We start from the raw sequence: 26130 nt of genomic DNA, 5'->3' as shown, positions 1-26130 counted from the left end.
AGCCTGCTTCCCTGTGACCTTCGCCATGGGCTGCAGGGGAATGTCTACTCTGATACCTGGAGCACCTCTTCTGCTTCCTTCTCTGACCTTCACATTTGCAGGGCTGCTTCTCACATATTTTTATTGATCTTCTGTCACAGTTGCTTTGCAGCATTTTTTTACCCTTTCTTAAATATATTATTACAAGGGCACCACCACTGTTGCTGGTGGGTTCAACTTTGACCAGAAGTAGGTACTTCTTAGAGCTGGCCTTGTCCAACATGGGAACAGCCTGTTCTCACCGAGGTCATTTCTGCAGACCCCTGACTGTAGGGGGATAGAATATAAGAAAATAAAGATAGTGTAGAAAGTAATCTTACCCCTAAGGAGTTGCAGTTGGGCCAATTATCAAAGATTAGGAACAGACCTGACATTAACAGGCCACAGCTGTAACCAATGAGAAGAAGAGTGCTATAAAAGAGTGGGTTGGCTGGTTGAGAAGGGAACTGGAGTCAGTTGGCTGCTTTGTGAAGAAGAAAGAGTCAGTGCTCTGAGGAGCTGCCCACGAGAAACACCAAGAAGGTCTGAAACTTTTATGATAGGATGCAACAGTATGGAACCCCTGCAATAAGATGACAACACCAGACTACCAAAACCTTGTAGTCTAAGCCCAGTACAAATGTATTAAATTTCTTTTGGAGCAAACCCTGCTTTGTGTTCATGGAGTTGATCTGGGAACTGTTTTTTTTTTGTGTGTGTGCGTGTGTCTGTGTGTTTGCCAGAGAACAGTATTTGTTCTGTGTTTTGAGATTGGGGTTTCTTTGTGTGTTTGGTTTTAGTCTGTTGTAGCCTCCTTTTAGAAAGATGTAGTTGCCTAGTCTCAGAGGGGAATAACTGATTGAACTAGAAAGAAGTAGGTGGAAGGCTCATGGGACCAGAAGCTTGGGAAAGAAAGTAAAACACATAAATAAATCTTGGTAACTGTTTCTCTAGAGACTTTCCTTTTTTCTCTGTTCCATGACCTTCTGAAAAAGGCAAAAGCAAGGTGGAACTATCAGTCTTACATCCTGACTAGGTGTTTAGCTCAGCAAAACTGAAACAGTTTAAATGACAATAAAGTTGCTACCAAATTAAAACCTTGGTAGTGGTCTATAGTCACATGTATATTCAGAACATGGAACCATTATGAAAGGTATCAGAGGACAAACTTATTGATTACCATTAAAGAAGAATTGCAGAGCTGGTGCAGGTTGTCTTGATCAATAGATTTGAAAGGATCAACAGAGAATATACTGGCTGCAAATAGGTTCACTGTTGTCACACACCAACTCTGTATGTATCATAGATACATTCTTGTTATTAGCTTCAACAGTCTTGGGTTTGGACTTCTATCTGCACACATTTACCATTGAAGATGAAAAAGAAGAGCACTGTTTATAGCAAAAGGATCAAAATTATCTGTACAATGCTGACTCCCATATTGCCAGAAAAGTATGCCTTGAATTAGTTCATTTCCATTGATATGTTCTTTGAAGGCATTCTGGCAGTTGGAGGGGAAGGTATTTAGTCCAGTGAAACATTTTATTTTCCCACAGATTTTCTAAAGTGGGGTGAAAAGCCTTAGTCAAATCATCAATGACACAAATGAGATTCCTATTACTCATATTGTTAAAGCAGGGTATTGCATGTTCTTATCATAACCTAGAATACTTTGTAGAAAAAAGTATTGAACAAACATCAAAGAAACACATTCTGTACAGCTCAATCTCTTTAGGATGATTAACAATATGCTTACATTTTATTTAGTCTGTGGAAAAAAAACAGTCTTATTTTAAAATGAGAAAGGCCCCACCACTTAAATAAAGATGATTCAGACAAAGAAATTATAGAATTTGTGTAACTGCTAATAAGTGTATTTTAGTCTTATGCTACCTTGAAAATTATTTCAGACATTTCTGCATTTTTACCCATTCACATTGTTTTTTCCTTTTGGCATGTCAAGCAGTAACCACTGGTTGAAGGGAAATTCCCTGTATTCACATTGAAACTGTTCATGTAAAGGATTGCAGACTTAGAAAAAAATTCCTTACTATTATTTTTTCCATTTATTCTTCCTTGAGAGTGCTTAGTATCTATCGTTCCATAAGGAAAGCTAATAATGTAGTTGTCTGCTACTGAAAGTTACACTAAGGGAGAACTGCTGAAATTCAGCAACATTTTCTCTCTTTAACAAAACTACTTTGGTTTTGAGGTTTAACTATGTGATATAGCACACCAGAATGTCAAACTGCATTTTAAGTTTTAAATTTAAAAAGTTACATGAAATGTTCTTCAAATTATTCAGTGATCCAGCTGTGGTCCAGCTAAAATCATGTACATTGAGAAAAAAGTAAACCGGAATTAGTTAACTATGTCCTGATGTAGTTGCTCCAGATTGTAGTAGCTGCTCAATGAAAGCAAATATAATACACCTCCTTCTATACTATTGTCTAGGTTCTTGGTAGAGGGAGATAGCTGAAGAAGAAAGGTGTGATTGCTTCACAAACACTATAGCTTTTAATCAAAGGGGGTTGAACTGGCCGACAGGAGTGTAAAGATACATATACACACTGCAGTTTCAGAGGAGCACATTGTCTCTCTTGACACGCATCTTCAAATCAAAATTATACTGAAACAAAGCAAGTATTGCTTCAATAAGGAGAAATACCCTACTGACAGGGTTTGGAATAGTATAGTTAAGAAGGCAACAGAAATCTCTTGAGGCAGCATTGACGAAATACAAACATTGTTGCTAATTCTCATGATTTAACTGAAATTCTTTAAGTGGTAAAATACCAACTGTTTTTGCAAGCAAATCTGGAATTAACAAGATACTGTAATTTAGCAGTATTTCGACAGAAATTTAAGAAATACCCCATTTTTTGTTCATTTTTATATGAATGACAAGTCTCATGGTGTGATTAAATTGTGTGGATAGAGTTCTATATAACAGTTCATTTTCTAAACCTAAATTAAGAGAGTAGCTAATTTTATTGGACCTGTGGTTATTAATTAAAGCCCCACAGGGCTCATTCATTAGCCAGGCCATCTTCTTGCTTGCTGACTAGTAAATAACTCAACTTTAGATGTGGAAGACAGTCCTAAATAGGAAGAGAAGAAATATGTGTATCCATGAAGTCTATAAGTACCTAAAATATATAACAGAATGTAGTTATGAAATATATTATGCTAGTAGCAGAAAACTTCTGACAAATTATGGAATAAAAATCATTTTGATATATCTGCTGTCCCTCTGAAAAATCTATTGTCATGAAGAATGGCTGTAACTTGTTTTCTTTATACTAGAAATGTTGAGTGTTTGTGATATACATAAAATATTACTTTTAACAGTGTCTGCCATTATTTTCTTCATTCTCAGAGGATCTTCATCTGACTTTCCTAAGAGTGTTGTTAGAAAAATTATCCTCCTTTAATTTATTATTCCCATTTTTTTCTTTGTGAAATGTTTATATTCTGGCTCATCAGTTCATATGATCAGGAAATGAGAAGTACCCTGACAATTGGCACAATTCAGCAAGGGCAAAGAAAGTTATCACCACCTACACGGTAGGGAAAGAATTACTCTTTTTTTTTATAGATTTCTTTTCACCCCATGGAATTTGAGCAGAATAGAACTGACCCTGTACCCTTGAGTGGCTGTTCTGTATAACACATTATAGACTAAACTTCTCATTAATTCATATAGGGAAAAGACTGTATGCTTAAATCCTCCTCATCATCTCCTTTCCTCCCTTTGCATACATGTTTTTTTTGTGGAGGGACCCAGGAGCACAGAGAAGGTGCTGGAACACTGTAATGGGTGTCTCACCTGGAGCAGTCAGACACAGATGGAGTTTTCTCATAATTTGGCTACAGTCATCATTCCATTCTGTTTGTATTTAAAAACAATGCAAGATTCATTCCCTATCTTTACACTTGCCAATTGCTAAAAAAATAGCCCCACTACATATTAGACAAGATTCTCCTTTCCTATCTTTTAGGCAAACAAGGAAGAAAAGAAAAAAGGAAAATAAATATAAAATAAATATAAAACCTATTCTGGTCAGAACTGAGGGTAAGAAAATCACACTAGTACTCATGGGTAAAAATAGTGGTTAAGGTGAAAGAAATTTTTTGTATATCTGGATTTCCCAGGACATCCAATCTGTAGATAAAAATCTGATCATTAGAAGGAAATAAGGGTACTGATAACCTTTAAATACAACTGAAAATCACATGGAAATAGACATTTTATTCTCTTACAAATGAACTTCCATCATTTGTTTATAAAAATACTCACACTTTAACAAGAATATATAATACAGAAAACTATCTCTTTTATTTGAAGAGAAATACAAATGTTATAATATTTAGGAGAAGGACTGTCGGGATATTCAAATTTCTGTTTGTTTACAGATACCTAAACCTTATGACAAATAAATGCGTCCAATCTCCAATCTATATACCATGTAAATTGGTAAGAATTGTCTAAACTGCTGGAATTGGTCCAAAACTGTTTGTCTGCTATGTATCTTTAAGATTGTTTTTTGACCATACTTACTATAAAGACACATGGTGTAATTTGCATTATTTATTATCCTGGTTTACACTGAGAACTGTAAATGTTCTTAATTCATAAGCTATTAGTTTTTATTTTCCCAATTTCTGCTTTTTATGTGTTTTTTCTCCTGAATATTTAAGTTTGAATTTTCAGGATGAGATAGATGATGTGTTGGATTGATTCCAGTTGAATGCCAGGTGCCCACCAAAGTGGCTCTATCACTCCACTCCTCAGCAAGATGGGGGAGATTAAACATAAGTAAAGTTTTGTGGGTCAAGATAGGGCCAGAATTACCAGTCACCATGGGATGCAAAACAGTCTTGACTTGGGGAAATTAATTTTATTTGTTGCTAATCAAAATCAGAGTAGGATAAAAAGAAAGAAAGAACTAAATGTATAAACACTTTCCCCTTGCCCGCCCCCCCCCCCCAGCTCCCTTCTTCTTGGCCTCAACTTTATTCCAGAATTCTCTTTCTTCTCCCTCTCAGTGGCACAGGAGGACAGGGATGGGGACTTGTCAGTTCATCACATGCTGTCTCTGCTGTTGGTTCCTCATCACAGGGAAGGACTCCTCACACCTTTCCTCTGTTTCAGCATGAAGTCCCTCCCATGGTGGGGCAAAAACTTCTCCACAAACTTCTCCAATGTGGGCTCTTCTCACAGTTCCTTTCAATGTGCTCCACCATGGGTCCCTTTAATGGGCACAGTCCTTCCACTATCAAAACTCTGGCACACAAACCAAAAGATGATTATACTAACACTAGTTCCTTGGCCTTTGCAAGCAAAATTACACAAATTGCCTCCGTTATTTGAGATATTAAAGAACTGTCTGGACATAATCCTGGGCAATGTGTATGCTTGAGCAGGAAGGTTGGACCAGATGACCCATTGTGCTCCCTTCTACCCTTACCTATTCTGTGATTCTGTGAAATATATGATGGTATATTTTTCTAAATTTTTGAATAAGAAAATCCTGCATTGGGAACATCAGCACAACAATTTCACAACATATATCAAGTTAGATATATGTATTCAGTAATGTGTATATAAATTGTACATACCATAGTATTTCAAAGTAGGATTACATAAATTTTTAACGCATTATCTTGCAAAATGTCATTGTGTCTATATATGGTGGTGAATGCCTGTAGCTTTTGCATAAAGAATTCAAATATCAAACAGCAAGCTTTATCTTTTTGAATTACGTACTTGAACTGTCTTTTCACATACTAGTATTTAGTTCATCCAGTATTCTTTGTTTCATACTATGTAATGAATTCAAATGCTCTTTTACTAATGACTAAACAAGTCTAGTTGTGTGTCATATTTCCTTTGATACAGTCAGTAAAACAAATAATGAGCATTATTCTGAGATGTTGTTAAAGTAAAGAATGTTGGGTCTTGCTTGGTGTTTCCCTGAAGGACTACAGGTTTGGAATCTGCTGAAGTGATAACAAGTCTTCAGTATTGCACTTTTCCAGTGTGTGCCAGGGATCTCTTTTCTTTCAAAATTGTTTTCCTTATAAAATACACATTCTTATATTTTTTTCACTCTTGAGTTGCAGGAATAGAAAGATAGACAAGTTACCTCCCCAAACCCTAACTCCAGTGCATGTCTGTCAAAATGCATTTGTGTAGTAAGTGACCATTTCTTTTCCCCAAGGCCCCCTTTAGTCACCTCCAAAATGGGCTTGTCCTTCACACAAAGAGAAGGGTAAGAGTAAAAATCCATTCCTATCTTACTATACTAGGGGCTGTTGTAGCCTGAGGCTCTTCCTTCAGTACATCAGAGGTTAGAAACCCATAAAATCTTTCAGTGAAATATACAAAAATAGTATAAGGATAATTTAAAATGAAAGGAGTTGGTTATCTTAATTTTCTTTATATTACTCTTTTACTTTTCCCCTAACCTCTGATATATTGTCTAGATATTTTTTGTTATAATACCTTGGCAGTCATTAACTTAAATCACTACCGTGAAACTCCTAACTGTATAGATTTTTTAAGGATAATTGCTTTTTTCAAACTTGGTATCCTAAATAGTTTCAATAGGAGCTTATATTTTAAAAAAAAGTCTTTGTAACATCACCAGAAATCATCCCTCCTTTTATTGTTAATGTCCTTCTTTGTGAAATAATTTCTGAAAACAAAAATGGATTTCATTTTCTATCGAAAAAATCTTAAAACACAAAAGAATATGCATGACTCATTGTTAACATATTTAACAAATTTTATTTATGGGTAGATGTTATTTTCCATTTTTGTAAGGCTACAAAGGAAATAAGGACTATTTACCAGAAATAATATTAGCCTGAGGTGTTTTTTTTCCTTAGGCACAAATAGCAATACTTATCTTTTGTATCACAGTGGTAGTGATCACAGGAAAGCAAATATCCATCCTAGGCATCTCATTGTAGCTAACATGGAGTGCCAATCTCAAAAAGCAGAATGAATCATAAAAGAGAGCAAAAACCAATACATAACACTACAAAGTAACCAAAATATAAAATAAAATATAAAAATGTGCCTTAAACAACAAATTTACTGTTGACTTTTCAAGGAAGCTGATATATATAATAAACATATTCCAAGTACTTACACTAATATACTATACAAATAGTGTTTCTAAACTAAAATATAGTTTATAACAATTTCTGCTGTGGATTGAACCTTTTTTTTTACATCTGCATTACATGAAAGAGAGCATTATAATTTGTAATATTTTAGTCCAACAACTACACTAAGCAGTGGACTCTAACAAGAAGTTTTATTGATAGGCATTCAAGTTATATTCCAGAAGAGTAGCCCATATCCTTTTTCTTTCTCTTCACTATTTGGTGCCTCATACTGAAATTTCCAATTTTATAGTTGTGTGGTTTTTAATGTTTTAATTATGGCATTAATAATTAAGCTGTCTGAAAATTTACTGGTTTTCTGCTCATCGTAAAACAATAGTAAATTACTTCTGTTTATCATGAATGAATTATTTACAATGAGGGACTAGTATGAGTTTTTCAAGGAGAGGCTGTGTCAGGCCCTGAACCTCACTGCTTAGGAAGTTTTGAAACAAAATATGTAGTGCAGGGAAGCTGAAACACAAGTGATAGAACTAGCAGTAAAAATGTGATTTTAATTTACTCCTTAGTGAATTAAAATAAATATGAATTCAAATAAAGACTAATACACTTTCCTAAAATCATGCTTTTTAAATGCTGTTATCTGGCAAAAGCCCAGGAAGAAGCTTGGTTTTTTCCTCTCTGTTTTAAAGAAAGTTTCTTGACATTCTCTAATCAAATCTAAGTATTTGAACTTAAATTAAAAAAAAAAAAAACCAAAACAAACAAAAAAAAACCCAAAAAAAACCAAACCACAAACCCAAACAACTAAACAACAAAAAAAAAAAAAAAAAAAAAAAACCCAAACAAAACAGAAAATCAAACCCTATCATTTCTACTCCTGTGGAAAACTAAGTAATGACAAAAATAGTCTATTTCAAATTCAGAGATGAACTGATGCTAATACAAAATTTAGAAAGTGTATAAAAGTGTTGCAAGTAATGCATCCAGGACAGTTTTAAAAGTAATGACGGAAATATTTACTATAAATTTAAATTATTACAAAAGGGGTTTAGGGATGGATTAACTATTTAAATCCAGTATTCATACAACATTTTGCTCAACTTGATTTTGTTTATGAAAGGAAATTCAGCATAAGGCTGTGGATGTAATCCCTCAAATACAACAATCACATAGAATTTTTTTCCCAACGAGGTCCTGTAAATTTTTTTATTCTGCCTAGTAATTTTTTGAATGCAGAACAGTTCCTTTACGTTCTAAAAGGGATAGTTTTCTTCAGCTACGTGTCTTTTCAAATTTGAGAAAAAAAAAGGAATCTGTTGCCCAGCTACATCACGATAGAAGTCCCAAAAGAGAGTAAATTGAAGTGGGTATAAATACATTTACTGCCTAGTATATAGTGTTTGAGAAAATTACAGTAAGTTACATGCTGTAGTCACTTGCTATAGAACTAGTTTATAAAATACATTTGTGTATAGAATGCATTTTTCCCAAATGAAATATGAAATTACTTAGACACTTAGGATAGGATACTATCCTATACTTAGGATAGTACTCATCTACCAGGACAGCCTAGGAAAACTTCATATTTTTTTGGCAGTTAAAAACTGAGCAGTTCTGTAGGCCTGACATTAACAATCCCATGAAAATTGAAGACAGGAGAGTGAGTTTGTGTGTCTTTGGGATAGATTATATTGTTTCTTCAGGAAAGCTGTAACTTTTTTTTTTTTTTTTTTTTTTTTTGTGATCTCAGGATAAGTTGAACCTGGTTTTTTGGTTTTTTTTTTTTCCTTTTATAATAATGAATTATATCAATCCTTTCCTAGAACTGTTTGGAAAAAATATAAATAATAAACCAAAAAGATATGTTCATGGGTTTTGTGCTTTTTATTAGATTATTTTCTTTTGTTCTTTTTGAGTTTTCTTTATCCAACAGAATAATAAAGCCTTTCAAAACTCTGTGGAGTATTTTTTAGATAATCTTCAACTCTTTTTCAGGTTCTTAATAAAATGGAATGTTCTTTTTTTGCTTTGTGTCACATTTTAATTGTATTTAGAACCTTAATATTGGAAAGCTTTGAGAAATCAAGTGTATGCTGCTGAAAATATTACCCTAGAGAAATTGAGTTAAAATCAAAACACTTAATATTCTGTTTTTACCTTGTACTCATACTATCATATATGGAAATGTGAGTAAAAGAGATAAGGCTTCAAGATTTTTAAAGAGAAAATCTCAAACTATCGTACAGGGATGTTTGTTGCTGTCATTACATGTAAATTTTTAGGAGATTCTTCCATGTCTGTAACCACTGAAAGTTCAAAACAGGATGCAGCTTGAGAGAATATCATAGCTCTAATATTTTTTGAATCAGTAATTGTTCAGATTCCTTGCTGGTAAGACTACTGAGGTAAAATGGTATTTGACTTTAGAGAAATTTTGCATATGTTTACATAATGTATGTGTATATAAATTTGTATATATATTTATGTCTAGCCTCCTTTTTTGCTGTAGGCAATTCTTTTCATGCCACCAATTCCTTATATGCCATGTCATTGGTACCTCAATTTGAACTGTATTGCAACATGGACAATGTTTACACATTGGGGAACTCATCTCTGTCTCTTCTTTTAAGAGTTCATGTTCTACTAGCAGAATTTTACTTGATGATATTATGGTTTAAAATTTTGAAATAAAATACAGCAGAAATACTTTTCCTCATATCCTTTAATTTTCAAGTATTTTATAAACACAAAGAGTTTTGATTTTTCTAATCTCTTGTAGTGGTTTAAGTGTAGCCAGCAACTAAGCCCAACACAACTACGCACTCATTCCCCCTGGTGGGATTCCTTATACAGAATTTCCTCCCTATGAACCTGGAGTATAGAATCAGACTCAGTGGTGCATTTTGACAGCTGTTCTTATGTAGATCATTTTAATTTGCTTAGATTTTTCTACATGTCAGCATATACATGCAGCAAGTTTGTTTTATTCTTCTATGAATAAATTCCTTATTTATTTCAACAGAAATTGAAAAAGAAAGCTGTGGGGATCCTGGAACACCACTGTATGGTATTAGAGAAGGGGACGGATTTTCTAATCGTGATGTTTTAAGGTTTGAGTGTCAGTTTGGATTTGAATTAATTGGAGAGAAATCTATCATTTGCCAAGAAAACAACCAGTGGTCTGCAAACATACCAATCTGTATTTGTATGTACCACATATTTTCTTATTATTATTTCTAAGGCATTGTGATAAGCTTTACTTATGGATAATAATTATGGGTAATTATTTGTGTGATTGATTTCAGAGTTAGTAAAATGCTATTAACTCTCCTGGCAGGATGAATTTACTTTTTCTTAGCAGGTTTGCCTAATGTACATGCTCAAGGGGCAGGTTCTAAAACTGCTAAAATATTTTTTTCTCTTATACCAAATCTTAAAGCAATTCTTTTTAAGTGCTTTGATATAGTGGTTTATTATTGGCTTTTTTTGGGTAGGGTTCTGTTGATTTTATGATGTAAATTATGAATGATACATGGTATTATGTTTGATAGCCAGTCTTAAATATTAATATATTTATTCAGATTAGAAGTCACAGAATTGAAATCAAGAGTTTAAATTATTTACATTTCCCCCATGTATTTTATATAAATACCTAGTAGTATTTAAATTATCAGAAATATTTATAGCTCTCTTCCAGCAGCATTCTATAGCATAAGTAAAACATTTGCATTATATAGCATAAGTTGTATTATATAGCACAGGTTTATACAATGTTGTTATATGTGACAGCACCTTTCTTAACTTTTCCATTAAATAGTATGGATCGAATATATTCAGTGTACAATCACTTGCTTTCATCTCTGCAACTCAATTTAATATGGCTCAAAGAATTTATTGAATATATTATGTTATCCTGATAACAACAAAACATCTCATCTCTTTGAGGCTTCTTAATTTCTTGTGCCTCTGCGTGAACAACAAATGATAAGGGCACTATTGACTTTCTGCCCCTTTAATGTGCTCAGTGGGAGGTCTGCTCATCTAAGCAGTTCCCCTACAAGAGAAGATAAGTGGTGCCAAGTGATTGTTATCAAGAGCAAATTGTAAGGACTGCCATGGATTTCCAATGCAACAAATATGTTCTGTATTTCTTGTGGGCTCTGCTTGAGAAGTAGTTTTATTGAGAAGAAGGAAATATGAATATTGAAAACACAACCCTCTTTCCAGACTCACATATTACCACAAATAATGGATTATTCAGTTGAGGTACTCAGTGACTTTTAAGACTTCTTGCAAAAAACTTAGCACTAAAACAGTCCTTATTGAAGCGTTTTAGTCTGTTATCTAATTTATCTCTCCCTTTTTTGGCAGTTCCTTGTCTTTCCAATTTCACTGCACCGATGGGAACAGTTCTTTCACCTGATTATCCAGAGGGATATGGGAATAATTTAAACTGTATCTGGACAATCATTTCAGACCCTGGGAGTCGAATTCATCTCTCCTTTAATGACTTTGACTTGGAATCTCAGTTTGACTTCCTCGCAGTTAAAGATGGTGATTCTGTAGATTCCCCCATCATTGGAACATTTACTGGTGCTGAAGTTCCTTCCCACCTTACCAGCAATGGTCACATTTTGCGTCTGGAATTTCAAGCTGACCATTCAATGTCAGGACGTGGATTTAACATCACTTATAACAGTGAGTAATTGTATTTTTTTGTGTGTGTGGTTTTGTTTTCAACATACAGTCTAGGAGAAAGCCTTAAGTATTTTAAAATGGTGCTATGGTAATGCAGCTTTAGGTAAATCCTGTATATCTAAAAATTCCTTATATATGTGTTTGGATTATTGCTCAAATACTGTTCTAGGGCTGAAAACACACATATTGTTTTCATTTATGGCTTTAGAGATCATTGTGAGAGAAGTGTTTGGCAGACTGGCAAATCAGGCCAGTTCCAAATTGTATAATAAGACTTTACTAAATTTGCTGACAACACAATGCTGCATAATATTAATCAACACAATGCTGCATAATATTAGTCACCACCACTGCCTGTACAAAACTGTTCTTGAAAACTCAAATGTTCAGCTGTGAGCATGTGTAATGTCCTGGAGCTGATGGCTGCAATCTTAGCTAGCTCCTAGTCATGGCAGTTCAGTGAGCAGCCATAGGAGCTCTTTGATCAGTCAAAACATAATAGACTTGTATTTTTTTTTTTTTTTTGCTGTTTTACCTTCCTTACTTACTGACCACATAATAATAATTGAAGGTAATATCAAATATTCTCTCCAGTACTAAATACCATTAGCATTTATTCACCTTTTTACTGCCAAGACTGTTCAATTTCTTCTGAAATGCATATGAAGAGCTACCTACCTTGCATAGGTACCAAGTAATTTGGTATTTATTCCACACTACAATCCAGACAGGATCTATTCCCAGCTAGTGCCGACATGGTGCTGCAAGGATGCAAGGCCATAGCATGAATAATTGCAAGATACACTGTGAAACTTTCCTGGGAGCTCATGCAAAATTACATTTTGCCACTCCAGCAGTATCCTGAATTATTAGACTTGCTGCTATGGGAAGAGCATGATAGGAATAAGGGAACATCTAGTGGGGGTTTCATCAGTACCCTTCAACCAGAGTTTCTCCTCCTCATCAATCCCCCCACAACTGGAAATTTGGATTTTTCTTTTTCTTTCTTTCTGATGAAAGGGGAAGCAGAGTTTTCAATGCCAACAGACAGAAAAAATAGGGAAAGTACAATAAATATTTTGATATTTCCAAAATGTGATGTCATGTGTAATTAGTCCCATTCCTGTCTTTCTCCCTAACATCTGAGAGTATATATAACTCCAGATTATATATTATTATATTATTAATATATATATTGCTTGAGATTTCAGAGAATATACAACAGCATGATTTGAAGGAGAGTACATCTCTCCCTCCCTGTGTTACCTTCTGGACTGTATGAAAAAACCCAACTTTATTGTTTTGGGTTTTTTTACTCTTAAAAAATCTAAACTAACCCTTAAATCAAAAAGGAAATGAGAGATTAAGAGAAATTGGTAAGTGAGAGACCCAGACTTCACATTTTTCTCAAACAAATGTTAACAGTTAATATTATTTTCATAAAATTTCAAGGACTGAATTCCCCTTTGGCTGCTTACATTTTTTACATCATCTTTCACCTCTCCATGGTTTTTTTTTATCTTTTTATTTTTGTTTTGGTTTAGGCTGTCAGTCTTTCAGAGAATTATTTATTAAGATCTACATTAAACATTGCTGTCTGAATAGGTTAGAGATAAACTGACACTAGATTATTCTGTAAACATTTTTTTTCTGATATTTTTTATATTTCTGCTCTCAGCCTTCTGATTCATCCTCAGATAGATTGTCACAAATGTAGCATGTAAGCATGAAGAACATGTGGTATCTTCTTACTGTTTTTTTTCTAGGTTCCAGTCATCATTCCAAACTAACCTTTGACTGAATATTTTGTAAATATTTCAGTACTGTAACTAAATATTGGAAAGTCAGGGGTTATTCAGAGCTACCAAAATATGAAAACAAGTATAAGGAAAATGAGATATTGAATCCATGTTTCTTTACAGAAGTTTTAACATTTGCTCTTTATTTTCTTTTGTCTCATGCCCTTTTAACATTTATAACAGTTCTCTTTTAAAGTAAAGTTTCATTGTAGTGTGCTCAATGCTGTCAAGCCTAACTCTAGTGATGAGAAAACCAAAATCAGCTATTGGAGGATATAAGGCAGCCTTCTAGGATAAAAATTAGGGCTGTGTATAAGTGGATTTTCTCAAGTTATCCTATTTTGCACAACTAGAATTAAATATTGGTCAGTTAATGTAGAATTTATAGTGAAAATGAAAAATGGAGAAGATTAGCATGGAATGCTCCTTATATTTAGTTCATATTTTGAACTACATAGAAATACACTTATCAGATAAATTCTGATTCTTTATAAAATTTGCAGACTTCTTTGGGCATGTAGTAGTTTTATCATGTTATTTAAATTATGCACCAATAGTATCAATTGATACAACTTTAACAACTTTAATTTAAAAAGGAAGCAACAATCCAATATCAGCTTTTACCTGTATATCAGCTTTTTCATTGTATAATGAAACCAATTAACTTTGAAAATAATTTAAAGCAGTTTACACATTTGAACAGTTTAATGCATTTATATTTTTATTTCTTTTCATGTGTGTGTTTGTGCGTGTGTTTGTTAAACTCTGTGGCTAAAATTTACTTACAAAAGCAGAAATATGTCCAAATAATGTCTACTATTTCTTCAGTAATGACAGCTTCAATCTGATAAATTACAGAAGTAATTTTTCCATATTAAATAAAGACTAAAAAAGATTATGAAAAAGGTGTGAATAGAATTTCACTCTGTCTTAGCATTTGTAAACCCAAAGTTAATTAAAAATATCTGTTTTCTGTTAACACTCCAGTTGATATATTCCAAATCTATCAAACTCTTTTTGCCCCTTTCAGAGCAGAAAGTTTATCACAGAAACAGTATGTCTTGATCAATCTTTTCTAATAAGAATGTAGGCTAGTAATGTAAACAACTTCATTGATGTTTTTGAGGTATAGAATGGAAAAGAATAAAACTGAGTTACTATTACACAATCTGATTATTTAATGCTATTTCTCAGAAAATATTTCAATGCCAAATTTGTTTTTATTACAGAAACTTATGTGGTCTCAGATAATTACTCTTCTTCCAGTAAAATTGAACATAAATCTAACTCTTGTTGTAATCAATAAAAAATATTAGATTTCAAGTATGTAATCTTTGAGTTATTGCACTAAGTCTAACAAAGATGTCCTACTTAGTTAAATTTTGGGACTATATAATAGAGATATGTGACTTGAAAATTGATGATACAGAGAATGTTCCAACAAGCAAAGGAATAGGAACTGGAAGGCTGTGATTTTCTGCTTGGAAAAGGAGGCAGAAGAATGTTTCACTAGGTGCAGCAGAACACAGGGACATAGCAACCTGAAACTGCACTGGTTTAAGTTGCTATGGAAATGCATACTTACACGTGATTCCTTGTTTCTCCTTTATATCCCAAACCCAAGAGCTGGTAATGATATTTCTGGTGCCTGTGAAGATATTTATAAAGTCAGTCATCCACTAATCCTGCCTGTAGTAAGCTATATGCATTAAACTACTCAGTTCAACGAAAGTATGAGCCTTTTATCATACTTGTGACTCCTTTATACATGCTTCCCTCTTCATATAATTATGTTTGTTTAATTCTGGAGAACACAGCTTGACATAGTATTAAATATAGTCACATAGATTACAAGAAATAAGTATATATAGCCTCTTTGCTTCAGTGTAGATTTCCTAGCTTAGGTTAGAACAGATGAAATGAACACTTAAAATGCAGTATGACAACTGAATCCATGTGGCAGAGAATGCATATTTACTTCCTGTGACAAAGGAGTTGATGCAGAGGAAACTCAAAAGTTGCTAGGTCCTTCATGGGCAGGCATTCCACAAACCAGACTCCTGCTAACCTTCCTTTGGGCTGAGGTGGATGAGTATTTTGAGGTGGAAAGCATCTTCCAGATTGCTGTGGACTTCTTTGAGCTGCTCCTCATTGATTGGGGTATAGTGCTGGGCAATTATCTTTGAATAAGCTTGAATGACCTGCTGTTTCCTATTATGTAGATATTTTTGTTACTGTTTTTTATTGCGGCTGTTTAATTGTGCTAGCAGAAACCCTATGAATTACATAGCAGCCTGACAAAGGTCAAACTATGGGCCTGTGATATTAGCCTCATTACTGCAGTCATTTCAGCTCAGTGGACCAAAACATGGACAATCCCAGATGATGTGTTTATATACAAAAACTGATTTGGTGTGGTTTATTGCTGTGTTAGAGTATGTTCATCACACCACATTTTTCCTGCCAGTTGCTCCTGTTAAGACCTTTTCAGCCTCAGTACTTCTCAAGCTAGAACTCTTCAGGGTGTAGTGTACTAGAAAGAAGTAGGAGCTTACATGTGATGGTACTGAATAAGCTGCCACTTGCTTACATAGCTTTAAATAGTCTTTCACAATTGTTTTTAGTATGGAATATATTGTTATGATTTTATATTCCCTTAGCTTATGTTTTTTACTCTGATATTTTCTTCTGAAAGTACTATCTTTACTTCAAAGCTATTGCTATACTTGCCAGCTAAAAATTTTGGTAGGTCAATCCTCCAAAACAATTAACTGTGCCAATGGACCACTCCTTTCTAGTCTTATTTGAAAGGATCTTTCAAAGCAGGCTTTAGATGAGATGAGCTGTGGTGAGCTAGATTCCTGCCTTCCTATCTCATGAGATCTCTGTAGTTCCTTCCCTGTGTTTTTTGTTTTGTTTTTTGTTTGTTTTTTAATGCAAAAAACATATTTTAATATACTTCTGAGTTAATAGCAGAATATCGCCGTTGCCCTGATCTGTGATTATATTTCCTGACATTTTTCCACATATTGCCTTATATACCTGTCCAGTCATGACAGTTGATGAAAATAAATGCCTGGGAAACTGTATCTCCTCTTTACATGTAGTAGTTCATAAGGAAGTTTTCTGTAGTTTCTTGATTTGTTGATAATAAGGAAAATATTAATTAATCATTTACCCATGTGTTCTTTTTCTTTTCAGCCTAAGGCTAGTATTTAATATTACAACTCCACCATGAAGCTTTTTAGAAGTATCAGCAGATGGAATTTGGCTCACTGAATAATATAATTGTAGCCAGGCTAAGCTATGAGTGACTACTGTTGGTGGGATAGATTGTCTTTCACTATCTTGGCTCCCAAAGTCATTCTATGCAGTAAAATTAATCACATAGGAGCAGCAGTGGCAGCATTTCCTGAGCTGAAATACAGAGCAATGAATTGATTTTTCAACCTTAATAAACTGGTGTCACACACAAGCAAGCTAAACCTGGAGTCAACATTTATCTACATTTATAGATAACAATATTGAAAATCTATCTCTGGGTTGTCTGAAAGTAGTAAGAAAAACTCACAATCAATGCTTTCCCTAAAAGTGATGACTGTGAACAAAGAATTGGAAAAGTTTTTGTAACTCCTCTGAAAAAGTATGAGATTGCATCACTTTTAAGGCAATCTTTAAATGGTGGACAATTATTCAATGAAAGCACTAGTTTCATTCCCAATATATATGTCATTTTCTAAGTCAAAATGTCGATAAATAAATCCTTTCTCTTGTCCATTATTATGATTTAAAATACCTCTGTAATGGAACATCTGAGAAATCTTTCTAGTAACTTAATGGAATATGACCTTAAAAAAAATTCATTAGGGGTTTTGTATATGTTTTGTCTAGCAGACACATTACTTAAACTGCAGGGGAAAAAAGTGAAAATCTTTTTATGGACTTAGTTTCTGATGTCTACACATGTAAACTTGTTTAGGAAGATACAATTTGCAGTCATCATACATAAGGAAGTTGGATATTTGTTCTCACTGAAAAATCAACATTTTAAAAGATATAAGATGTATGTACAGTATTCTTCATCAATGAAACAACAAAATACAATAACTACTACATATCATTTAATGATAATGCTGTAAATATGACTTTGCTAATTTCTTTTAGGAAGATGGTCTTTCTTCTCCAAAAATAAGGTATATTCTGCAGTAAAAGACATGAACAGTTTTTGTCATAGTATCTGCATTTATATAGGGAAATTAGTTTATTTCAATTTGTCCATACCTAAACTTGAAATGTTCCAAGTTTCAAGTTTTCTTTCTTTGGCCAGCATAACCCTTTTTTTTCGCTGTTCACCAGCTCTAACTACAGGAAAAAAAATTAGCTATGGAAAGTCAGTATGGCTCAAACGGTGTGATGGTGGATTGCATGTACAAAAGATGAGTAAATTTTTCTATCATACATAAATGCTTCTTCTACCCTTCTGAAGGAATATTCTGTCTCATTTTAGCATTAAATAGGATGAGTGTTGTTGAAAAAGGAGAATTTAGCCATCACTAAAATCTGCCTGCAACAAGCTGTCCAAGCTGAGATCCATGCTGGTGTAACTTCATATTTTAAGCAAATATTTATACTGTTTTGCATCTTCTGCTGTTGAGAAAATTCTTGTTTCTTATTATTCCGTTCAGTTTCCTAATATAAATTGTTTGTTCTAACTAGCAAACAAAATCATAAAAATGTCATCTTTCTTGCAAGAGTTCTATGTCCTCTACCACTTTTTTTTATTTTTTCTCTTAAAAAGCATTTGGACATAATGAGTGCCCAGATCCTGGAGTGCCAATCAATGCTCGACGTTTTGGTGATAACTTTCAGCTGGGGAGCTCAATTTCAGTCATATGTGAAGAAGGATTTATTAAAACACAAGGAACTGAAACAATTACTTGTATGCTAGTGGATGGAAAAGTAATGTGGAGTGGACCAATTCCTAAGTGTGGAGGTATGTTTAATATTTCTTTCTAAATCAGGAGAACTTGATGTAATGCATTTCTAATTGCCGCCAAATAAAGTTGAGATTTTTGCAAATGAATAGCACAAAGCTTCTCTATTGCTGATACATTAGAATGAAGATGTTGAACTCTTCTGGGTCTTTGGCTATGTTATTTAAAACTGTTGTAAGATGTTTTAGTTCTCTCCTGCAGTACTTGTGTTTCTTCTATCCACAGTGACTCTAGGCTGGGGAAGACTCTCTTAGTAATTGATTTTTCTTTTTTATAGAAATTAAGTACTTCCAAACATAGCAACCTAAAATCACACTGTTATACATATTTCCTTTGACTTGTTTATACTGATTGACACTAAAATTAAATCTTTGCTTCATTACTTGTCTATATTCTAAGATCTTCGTACCTAAAGGAGGAAAATTAATTCAGCTGCTTGTAATGATTAAACAAAAACAAATCAATGGTAATATGATCTGGTTTGTTAGCTTTTACTTCAAACAATCGTTTAGTTCTTATTTTCACTATGTAACTGCCTTCCTGACAAAATTTGAACAATTTTAATACATTAGTGCAGCTGCTTATAATATGCTTTGCATCCATGTTTACTTTCTGTGATGAATGATTATTGTTTCATAGATATAAGGTGTGTCAGTTTCACAAGACAGGATAGGCCATAATACCTTTTTATATTATAAATTCCATGGATCTTTACAGCATTGCTAATAAAAAATAAGGTTGCACTTTCAATGTTACATTAAAATCTTAAATTACTCTGAATATTTTTTAAGTGTCAGCCCATGCACAATGATAATATGATTCGCAGGTGGTCTGAGACTCTGAGTGGAAGATATATTGAAATCCTAAAGTTTGAGACACAGGTATATTTGAATTAGATGATTTTTATCATCTGTAAAAATAGATATATTTTTAAAATTTAAATAAAATTGGAAGGCAAAGTAAATTTTTTTTTAATTGAAAATTTAATTTGGTCTGTTAGGGTGTTCAGAAGTGTTATTGACTGTGCACACATTTATATGTTAAACAGAAAAATGTTTGATATAAACTGTTTAGTATAAACTCTGCCTTATAATTTCATTGTCATATGTATCAAGTCAAAGGCATAAGCTCCACATACTGACTGGGAATGTGACTGCTGTGCAGTTTTCCTTGCAGTTCAGAATTGTCAGAAATTACAGTACACGGGAGGGAGCTGTTTGATAATCTGGTTCAGATTAACAGGGTCAACATACTAGTTTTTCAGGGCAATCCTGGCTAGCCTTTGCTGGGACTTCCTCCCAGCCCAGCCCACAGCCCAGGATTCTGTTTCAGCTCAGACAGTCACTTTGTTATCACCAAACCTCTTTCCTGTAACAAATCCAGTCCATGTCAGCTTTCTCAGGTGGAATTGGATACGCCTGTGAAGGCACTAACTGTGTGTGTGTGTGTGTGTGTGTATGTGCACAAGAGAGCATCCCTGGTTGCTGGCTTCTTTTCTTTAGTGAATGTGTCCTGCTTTTGCTGTTCCCTGATGATTTTGAGTTTGGGATTCCTGTCCTCATGCCTTTCATCTTTCCTGTGTGAAGGTTATATGGAGGATTTTCCCATATTCTGTTCTAATATTGTGCTGTTGTACCCATGCTGAAGCTCTAACCTTGGTCTTCCTGCGTAACTCTTGTAAGGCTTAATACCCTGATACTCTGTAGCATTAGTGATAAGCTCTTCAAAAAAAAAACATTTCTAAAACTATGACTCTCCAAGATGTTTAGTGTTTCTGTGAATAGCCTCTTATCCTAAAGGCTTTTTTCATGCTCATGTAGGAAAATTCCCTGTTTCAACCCATGCACCTTGCTATACAAAGAAATAAATACGAATGACATTGTGAGAATTCTTAGATCAGACTGAGATTGTCCTTTACTATTTGGCATAGGCCTGTGTTTGATAAAGAGATTCTGCTTGATGACCACCTCTAGAGTTCCATTTTGAGCCCATGAACACTGAGTATGAGTCTGTCAGACAACCATCAAACAAGACTAGAAGAATGAAGAGGGGATTAATATCGCTGTAAAAATGGTTAGGGAAATAATCCTTTGGCATGACGACTGGAGAGTTTTATTTTCTGAAATACATGGCTTTTTAAGATAAGCTCACTAGCTCACCTATTCTGAAGGGAAGTACTCCTGGTTTAGGAAATCAGCATGTAATGGTGAAATTCAAATGAAAAATCCATTTGATATTTATCTGCAAGAGCCATAATTGGAGGACCGATAAGAAACATTTTCTTTAAGGAAACTGACAGCAAAGCTCTCCTAAATAAAATCTAGAAATCATTCCAAATTTAAGCAATCTTACAGTGTGCATTATTTTTAATGCACTATTCATAGGAATATTTTTGTAATAGAGGTTTGGAGCTTTTTGTATTCTAAATGCAATCTGTGTCAAGAAAATTTAGCTAGAATATGGAACTTTGTACAAGTTTAGTAATACTGTATTGTAACTATGGATTGTACTGGCTCAGAATAAGGCCATCTGGTTCCTATTCTTGTCAATATATTTTGTAGTTTGTAGGCTCTATACATATTATGAATATTTCAAAGTGCTTATATACAATAAAATATAGAGGTTATGACTGTTTTAGAATCAACCTTCTGCTTGTTGAGGTAAATATAAGTTTAAATAACTTAATATTTGACTGACACTGTTTACTGAAGGTAGTATGAAAAAGCGACTCTATGATAAAAGGTGAGAATTGCCCACATTAACTCCATCAGTGAGTAAAAAAAGAGGTATGCATCTGCATATTTAGAATTGTTTGCAACATATTGAATTCTGAACTCTGTAACTTCTAGAAACCCTTTCTGTTCCCTACACAGGAGGAAAAGATGTAGCATTATGTCCTAAAAAAAAAGAAAAAAACCAAAAATACCAAAAAACCAAAACAAACGTGCTTACAGCAATTCGTCATTTTAATATAGAGCCTTGGTATTCTTCTGAGAGAAATGAAGATCAAAAAAATGTGTAATAATTCATGGTCTTCAACTTGAAGTTGTGTCAAAAAGAGAAAAATTAATCTATCTTTTTTGTAATGGAGAAGTTCAGAATAACATAGACAATGACATGTACTGCTCTACATTATGAAAATGAACAACCAAAATGTTTTGCAGGCTCTGCTAGGTGAAATAACCACAAATAAAAATGTAAAAAATAGCCATGGTTTTTTTTCAGAAATTGTTGTATATTTTACACTATTTTTAGTAGAGACACTAACTTGTCAACAGTACAGTAAGACCTTATCAACTTCTTTGTGATATACCGTGATATGCATCTTTAACTGTGACACCGTGACATAGATTTTTGGGGTTTTTTGTTGTTTTTTGGTGGATTTTTTATTTTGAGTAGCCATGTATGCATAAAGGCCACTGGAACCATGGTGTTATGAAAATGGTGCAGCCTTCTTTTCCTGCAAAGTAACATGTTTCTGCTCTCTGTCTAAATGGAAAAGGTTTTGGGTGTCCTCATGGACACCAACTTACACATGTGTCCTCGATGCAAAGAAGGTCAGTGGTATCCTGGGATGGATACGGCAAACTGTTGAGCAGGCTGAAGCAGGTGATCTTTCCCATCTACATGAGTACTGCTTGCAGAATTATTACTGCAATATTTATATATATTTTCCAAATAAAAAATATCAAGTAATCTTGTAAGAATGGTAAGTATGTCTTCTTCATGAATGAGGAATTTGAACTGCTAACATGCCAAGCAAAATATATGTGGTATGACAGTAGATTCCGTGATGTCAAATTTAAAATAACAGTTCACAGATTTCTAGATTTAAACTCAGCACAAACTTCAGCAAGTTTTTCAAGACTCTCTGCCCACAATTAAAAAAAAAAAAAAAAAAAAACCATATTTTGTAGAGACTGTGTTTTGTTTATGTTCTTTAATGCAGAAAATTTATTATATACATAAGAACACAGTAGGGAAAAAACTTTTTCAGAATTATTGACCAGTTTATTTCACCTTTTTAAGGTCTTAATTCAGTTATCTCTATCTAATTCTGAACACCACAGAACCTGTCTGCTTTGAGGCAGCTGCATCTTCCTGCAACTGGATTTTCAATATTTTTTCATTCTAATTGTCCCATGTTGAAATTGGTAAATATGAATTGTTCCTAATAAATCTGTACTATTTACCTTTCTCTTTGTTTCTTTTTTAGCTCCATGTGGTGGGCATTTTTCATCTCCAAGTGGAGTAATACTCTCTCCAGGCTGGCCAGGGTATTATAAAGATTCCTTGAATTGTGAGTGGGTGATAGAAGCTGAACCTGGACACTCTATCAAAATTACATTCGAAAGGTCTTGGCTAATGTTTTTATTACTTCATGTTTTCCAGTTTTTACCAGAAAACAGGAGTTATTCACTTTATCATAGCATTAATTTGCATTATCTCTAAAAGCAATCAATTTTACTATCCCATAGGACTTTTGGAAACTCCTTCAGAGCACAGATATTATCTTCAGTGTAATTTCTACTTCGATGTGCTGAAAAGCTTTTGAAACTTTTACCCTCTTACATTATTTAAACCTGTCTAGCCCAGTAAAAATTTTTTTCTGTTTTTAAATATTAGCATGTTTCATTTGCTTTTCACTTTATTGCTATGATGAATTATAATTGCTAAGTTGTTTTTTTCTTTCAAAATCACATAATCATCAACTCTGAAAATCTGAATCAGCTGTGAAAACTAAATTAAATGCAGTCACAATTTTCCCCACTCTGAATATTTAATTATCTTATAAGCTGAACTATTGTTGTAAAAGAACTGTGTGCTCTCAGGATGGAATTCCAGTGTCCCCAAATTACTGAAGCATTCTACTTTTCCTAGACTAATGTCTGTTAATAAGGTTCCTTGCTTATTCAAAGGATTGAAATGTGCTGAAACACCTTACATTTCTCATGGTAGAAAGATGTTGGTATTTTATTTGAACTCTTTATCAAAAAAAAAGACAAAAAATGCAATAAAAATGCTATTGTTCTTGTGGTTTAGATGATTTTTAACTGTAAGTATTAAAAAAATTAGATGAAAACCCAGTAAAAAAGTGCCATTGATGATCAAAATTATAGTGTACAAATATCATACAAGTATTTTTAGTTGATATTTATGCAGCATGTTTTGACTAGGCCTGCTCACACTTGACTTAAAAGAAGGTATTTCTTCATTTGATATAATGTAAAAGGTATTTTTAGCAAGGGATGAAATTCATATTCTCTTCATAAAATTTGTCATTGTGATAAGATTTTTGAAACCTTTTTTTCATTACTGTATCTTACTCTGTAATAAAGTATACATGGAACAATATAAACAATCAAAGGACAGGTAATATGTACACTCTAGTTATTTTCTATCCTTACCATAACATGAAAGCTAGTCTTCCAAAATCACTAGAATATCACTTAAAATAATGATTTACCTAATTTTTGCCAATTAGAATACAATAAAAAATTTAGTAACAACCTCCTGCTGAAACTTCTGTTAAGTTTTTAAAAAGAAAACTATAATTTCAAATAGTTGATTTTTAATTCAGCAATTCACTTAGACTACATATTTGATGTGGACAGTCATTTCAAAGTAAAAAGCATTTGCCTTTATATTTGCAAAATACAATTCCAGCTTCATTTTCTTTCTCTGCACCTGAGTTTTACTAAATCTAACACTCTCTTGCATACAGTTTTTGTTTGTAATACATAAATACCTTGTCATAAAATTGCACAACCTCTATTACTCTTGTAAGGAAGATTGAAAAATAACAAGATATGGTCTCTTTGGGTCACAGAGAAAGCTTCTATCCTTCTCATGAAACTTTTTTCCCATCGCTGCTCATTTTTGACACTCTTGTCTCTTCTCAGAAGTGGTCTGATATGCATATTGCTCAGAATCCAGAAAGGCCCTACTGGCAGATAAATGAGTACTTTTATGTATCTCTCTGCAGTACACTTAAAAATACATCTATGTATGTTCACACAGATGCACTTAAATATATATAGTTACATGTCTGGATGCAAAGAAAAAGGTATTCTATAAATTAAGTGATGGAATAAGACTTTATAGTGTAATGAAAGAAAACATTTTGTAAACTTCTGTTATGTTATTTACTTAGATGTTATTATTTTTCCCATCGTTTAAGTTAGCCTTCTGAATAATTTATGCATTAGCTTTTTAAAGGCTCATTCTAGTCTTGTCTACCCTTGTTCTGCTGCTTCTGCTTGCAAATTTTTAGCTGCACTTTGTTAAGAGAAAAGGATAATTCTGTTGAAATACACAGTTTTAAAACTATAGCCAAATGTCTTTCCTATATGATTAAAAAAACCCTCACATTTTGCCTATTTCTCTGCCTTTTTAACTTTGTCCTGAGAAACACACATACTCTTTCTAGCCTTTATTGGTGCAAATACCAAAACTTCTGCAATATGTGTGGTTGTTGGAAAGATTTTGAATTTGTTGGTCAGGGATAAGTATTTATACTTCATATCTATAACTTTTAAATAATTTTTGGATTTTCTAAATTTCCCACTTGCAGAGTAGTTTCCTCTTAATCTTCCTACCATCCTATATCTTCTCTCTTACCACACTGGATAGGAGTGAGGTACTGCATTCCATGATTGCATGCTAAAGAATTCCTGTGCCAAGGAGACAGAGACATGAGAAAAGAAGGAGATCTACAGACAAATCAAATAAAAACAACTATTAATTTTTGTGATTTTAGCATGCAAAAATAACTTTTTCATATATTGTTATATGACTGTGCATGCATTTTTAAAAACTTTTGTTCCTGTTCTATGAGCACAGCTAAGATAGGTAATCTGTTGATATTTTGCTAAAAATCAGTATCTTTTTAGGCTCAATTGAAATGACAGAAGTGAGAAATGGCAATGCCATTCTTGGTTGTGATGAAGTGCTTATCATGAAACCTAATTATGAGTATTTAAATGTGAGAGATGCTGATAGAAAACTACTAATTAGGGTACCAGTCATGTTTTTCTATTGAGCATTTACTGTGCAGCAGGAAATCCTGACACCGCAATGAGTTGATAAAGGGGTCTCTTAGAAACAGAGATGTGTGTTATAAATATTCAGGCAACTTTATTTAAATAAGGCCTCCTAAAAAAAGTGCATGTGGGATCTCCTGTGTTAAAACTTTTTCACTCCTGTCTGCTTGTGAGTCCTTCATAAGATTAGACGTGGCATAGCAATTAAGACATCCAGGTTAATTTAACAATAATGATCAATTAAGTAGGAAAGAACGTTGGAAGGGTCTTGCATGAGCACAGGGTATTTCTAATTCAGTTTCCTAAAAGCCCCTACTGTTTTGTTACATCGAGGGAAAAAAAGTATGTAAATATAGCTGATATGTTGAGCACCAAGGGAAAAGATATTGAAGGAAAAACTGATATAAACATGAGATTTAAAAATTAAATTTAAATTGA

At 33.5% G+C, this 26130-nt stretch overlaps 1 protein-coding gene across 3 annotated transcripts in view; it reads left to right on the top strand.

Moving 5' to 3' along the window:
* The window catches only part of CSMD3 (CUB and Sushi multiple domains 3), a 579290-nt gene that overhangs the window by 318691 nt on the left and 234469 nt on the right, over positions 1 to 26130 (top strand). For all 3 annotated transcript variants that reach the window (XM_050970810.1, XM_030234789.2, XM_050970809.1), the window contains 4 exons: positions 10181 to 10363; positions 11530 to 11856; positions 18454 to 18648; positions 22866 to 23004. In XM_050970810.1, coding sequence (XP_050826767.1) covers positions 10181 to 10363; positions 11530 to 11856; positions 18454 to 18648; positions 22866 to 23004 — 844 coding nt within the window. The remainder of the gene's footprint in view (positions 1 to 10180; positions 10364 to 11529; positions 11857 to 18453; positions 18649 to 22865; positions 23005 to 26130) is intronic.

Source organism: Serinus canaria, chromosome 2, assembly GCF_022539315.1.
Source record: "Serinus canaria isolate serCan28SL12 chromosome 2, serCan2020, whole genome shotgun sequence".
Lineage (NCBI taxonomy): Eukaryota > Metazoa > Chordata > Aves > Passeriformes > Fringillidae > Serinus > Serinus canaria.
The sequence above is the reverse complement of the archived record's forward strand: the minus strand, read 5'-3'. Positions and strand labels throughout refer to the sequence as shown.